Source organism: Atractosteus spatula, chromosome 13 (assembly GCF_055471065.1).
Source record: "Atractosteus spatula isolate fAtrSpa1 chromosome 13, fAtrSpa1.hap1, whole genome shotgun sequence".
In the NCBI taxonomy this organism is placed as follows: Eukaryota; Metazoa; Chordata; class Actinopteri; order Semionotiformes; family Lepisosteidae; genus Atractosteus; species Atractosteus spatula.
Genome location: NC_142718.1, coordinates 3321134 through 3325323, shown reverse-complemented (window position 1 = coordinate 3325323; position 4190 = coordinate 3321134). Strand labels below are relative to the sequence as shown.

Here is a 4190-nt window from a genome sequence, read left to right as displayed (position 1 = left end):
TGGAGGTCTACTGTGTATGATTCAACCGTGTAGCTATTTAAAAATCAGCATTGAAGAATGCGTTTTATTGCAGTTAAAGTCGAAATGAAAACGTTGTGAACTGTTGATCCATTAAACAAATAGGTAAGAAAATTCTGGTCTTTCAGAGCTATTTGGTATTGAATTTAAACACTCATCGTCTGCTGTAGTGATCACCAATCAAATGTTCCAGACTTTTAAAAATTGCTAATCTAAAGGTTACCAGTAAAACCCAATAGTATAGATATTATGATGAGAAAACATATCTTTTGTTGATGTCCTAACTATAGAGTACTATTCTTCAAATCGAAAGTTAGACTATCATTTCACATGACAGATGCATAGGTGACACTGCAGCAGACACGCCCACAGTGGGAATGACACCGCCGCAGACACGCCCACAGTGGGAGTGACACCGCCGCAGACCCGCCCACAGTGGGGGTGACACCGCCGCAGACCCGCCCACAGTGGAATTTTGTTGAGTTGACTATAATCAACAAGGTCAAAACAATCATATTATTGGTTCAGTTAAGGATATATTTAGGCAAACAATGCATAAATACCACCAGGTATCGGGTTAAGGGGACAAACATAGTGAAGCCTTGCCCTAGAAAGGGCAAGATGGCAGGACGCTGTTGGAAAATAACCTCAGGTCTATTCAGACCTTAAAATAGAAGCTATTCCTGCAGTCTTGAGTATCATTGATACTCAAGCTGCCATATTACAGAAGGCAACTTTCATAACCTTCAGGAGTTTCTGGGATAAATGGCCTGATACATACAGAAGACACAACAAGGACTGTTACACCTTCTTGTGCTTGTAACCTTTCATGTAACCTTTGGTTTTAATCTTCTTCCAGGTGCAGCCATGTTTGGAGTCTGTTTGCCACTCCTCCTCCTCCTCCTCCTCCCCACGTTGATCCAAGCCCCGCCCCCATCAGAAACCCCTCCCACAGTCTGCAGGCGCTGCTGTGACCCCCTGGAGCCAGCAGAGGGCGCTCAACCTCACTCACCCACCCCTTTCCTGGTGCCTGAAATCCGACCCTACATCAACATGACAATTCTCAAAGGTAGATACCATCCAGTTTTGCACAGTTGTGAAACTCCAAACTTAGAGAGACTCCTGGGTCCTCAAAGCTGTTCCAGGAGTTCTCCAGAATAACCTTGAGATTCAGCTTGTGTGTTTAAAAAAGTGGACCTTCTGTCAGACACCAAGACAATATCTAACTTAATAAGAATCAAAAAGCTGTTAGTACAAGATTAAGGTGCAGTCATATGCACTGTACTGTTAATCACCTATTGAAAATAGATGATTGTTTTAGATGCTGCCACACAGCAGTGTTTTAATCAGTGGTTCAAATCAGTTTCTGGGAAGACTGACCCTGCTCTGTGGAAGTGTGTGTGCGCGCATCTGCCTTGTGATGGGCTGGTATCCTCTCCAAGGTGTACCCTCTCCTATGCCCATTCTTTGCCAGGACAGGCTCTGGCTCCTTCTCAACTCTGTATCAGTAGAAGTTCATTATCATGCCATTTCATCTAGTAAACAAAAAATTAGCGAACTCAAGCAACATATACTACTTTGGTACTTGGAAATGTCTATCTGATTAGGAGCTGAATGAAATATACATTTCATTATATACATCTACAAATTAGTTACAACTATCATAAAACATCTTGCAAGAATACAATTATGTTACCTGATTCTCATGCCAGAATATTTATACATATACAATGGAGCTGAATGTTTGCGCCAGATATTTAAATACAAGCTAAATACAAAGTAGATTGCAACAGATTTAACATGCTGATTTGCAGGTATTTTTATTTTCCGTGTGGGAATCAAATTTCACGGTTTTTAATGTGATCTCCAGAAGTACAGACGGTTTTGGCAGCCTGAATGCTTTTCACAACAATACCTTCAAAACCCAGAACAAAGAAGACACTGTGTGCTTAGTGGTAACTTTCCAGTTTTGCAAGTCCTGCTTAGATCCACAGGTATGCCAGTGACCCAAAAGAAAAGTCGAGTCAGGATTCAAGTCATTCACCATTTAAAACTGTTGCCTTCTTGCTAAAAATGGTAGTTAAAAAGGTTGTATTCCAAAAGTGCCTACTGTATATATATTCACCCACAGATTGGATGAACACTATTCTTAGCTGTTGATGTAAGCTTGGCACATTAACTTCTTGCCCGAGTTGCAGGAAAGGGATTCAAACAAAAACACAAGCAAGGCCACAAGTGACAGGAGGTAGTTAAGCCCATCTATGCCATTTGATAATCAGTAGCTAATGGATCGAAGGGTCCCATCCAGCTTTTTCTTGAAAGAAACCAGGACATCAGCATCAAAAACAGTGGCTGGCTAGCTTGTTCCACACTCCCAAAGAAATGGAACTTTCCATTTAGTCAAGGCTTAACTGGGAGGAAAACCAGCACAGACTGTGGTCCTCAAGGACCAAGAATTTGTAGCCCTGAGGGTCTGAGATTAGACAACAGAGGACAAAGAGGTAGAACGGCGCATGTATGACTCGTCTCCGGCTAGAATTTCACCCTCCATCTTGTTTCCATACCCCCGATTCCACCCCGCTCACAGGCTGGCGACTGACAAATCCGTCAGCCGGGTAACCCAGTGAGCTCGCAAAGCCCTTCAGCTTCCAGATGGGGACACGTCAGCAAGACGAGCTCACACTGCGACACCCACAGTGTTCTTCTGCTGAAAAAACCCATCGGAGCCATAATGCTGCAAGAGAACTGTAGCTTTAAGTGCTCTGTGAGGCAGTCCAAACGAGCAATTCGATCCTTCCTGGATAAATCCTGGGATTAAACTCAAACACCCTAGGGCTGGAGCTGGGGACGAGTGGTATTCATCTTTTGTGCTTTGTTTTTCCCGAACAGGGGACAAGGGAGATCGGGGCGACAAGGGGACACCAGGAAAAACAGGCAGAGAGGGGCCACCAGGGGCCCGAGGACCCCAGGGTCCTAAAGGCAGCAAGGGGCAGGCGGGCGCCCCGGGAGACCCCTGCAAGCACCAGCACTCCGCCTTCTCCGTCGGCCGGCGGAAGGCCTTGCACAGCGTGGAGTACTACCAGGCCCTGGTCTTCGACACGGTCTTCGTCAACCTGTACGGCCACTTCAACATGTTCAAGGGCAAGTTCTACTGCTACGTGCCGGGGGTCTACTTCTTCAGTGTCAACGTCCACACCTGGAACTTCAAGGAGACCTACCTGCACGTCATGCAGAACGACCAGGAGAAGGTCATCCTGTACGCCCAGCCCAGCGAGCGCAGCATCATGCAGAGCCAGAGCCTGCTGCTGGAGCTGGAGCAGAACGACGAGGTGTGGGTGCGGCTCTTCAAGCGCGAGCGGGAGAACGCCGTCTACAGCGACGATGTCGACGTCTACATCACCTTCAGCGGCTACCTCGTCAAGCCCGCGCTGGAGTGAGGCGGGGGGGGGGGGCTGCCCGGGGACGCCGCGGAGGGGGACGTACTGGGCGACGCTTTTAGGGAAACTTCCTCAATCGAGGACAGCGCTCCACGCGATCTGGGGTAACGGCGACAGAACATCTCGGGTGCTGCCTTGGGCACTGAAGAAGTTCTCCTCGCGAATCCTGTCGAGCACTATTGTTTCAGTTTTGACTGTGCAATATTCGGACCTGGGGTGCTACAGTATCTGCGTGGAATTTGTGTGTTCCCACAATCCAAGGACATACTCGTAAGTTAATTGGCTTCTAGCAAAATTGGCCCTGGTGTGAGTGTGTCTGTGTGTCTGCCCTGTGATGGACTGGTGTCCCCACCCGGGGTGTACCCTGCCTCGAGCCCATTTCTTGCTGGGATAGACTCCCACTCCCCCGTGACTCTGAATTGGATGAAGTGGTTAGAAAACGGATGGATTTAAGCATTCCTTTGGTCACCTCCACAAATATTGATATTTGGAAATATGTTTATGAATATACTTCTGATTGATTTGTTTCTTAATATTTATTGTCTGTGTAGATCACAGCTTGACCCCCTTCTCCCGCTGACCCATCGTGGCCTGGTGTCATTGTTAACAATGTTGGGGTAAAAACACTAATAATCACAACAACCTGTAACGGTTTTCTTCCTGTGGAAAATTCCATCCCACTTTTTCAAATTCTCTCCCAAGAGAAATTCACGGCTACGTTTGAGGTGGGGGAAT

At 46.8% G+C, this 4190-nt stretch overlaps 1 protein-coding gene across 1 annotated transcript; it reads left to right on the top strand.

Moving 5' to 3' along the window:
* Positions 1 to 885: 885 nt before the first annotated feature.
* Positions 886 to 3455, top strand: c1qtnf6b (C1q and TNF related 6b). Its single transcript, XM_088931087.1, has 2 exons — positions 886 to 1087; positions 2908 to 3455. The coding sequence occupies exons 1-2, from the start codon at positions 886 to 888 to the stop codon at positions 3453 to 3455; spliced, it is 750 nt and encodes a 249-aa protein (XP_088787213.1).
* The last annotated feature ends 735 nt before the right edge of the window (positions 3456 to 4190 follow it).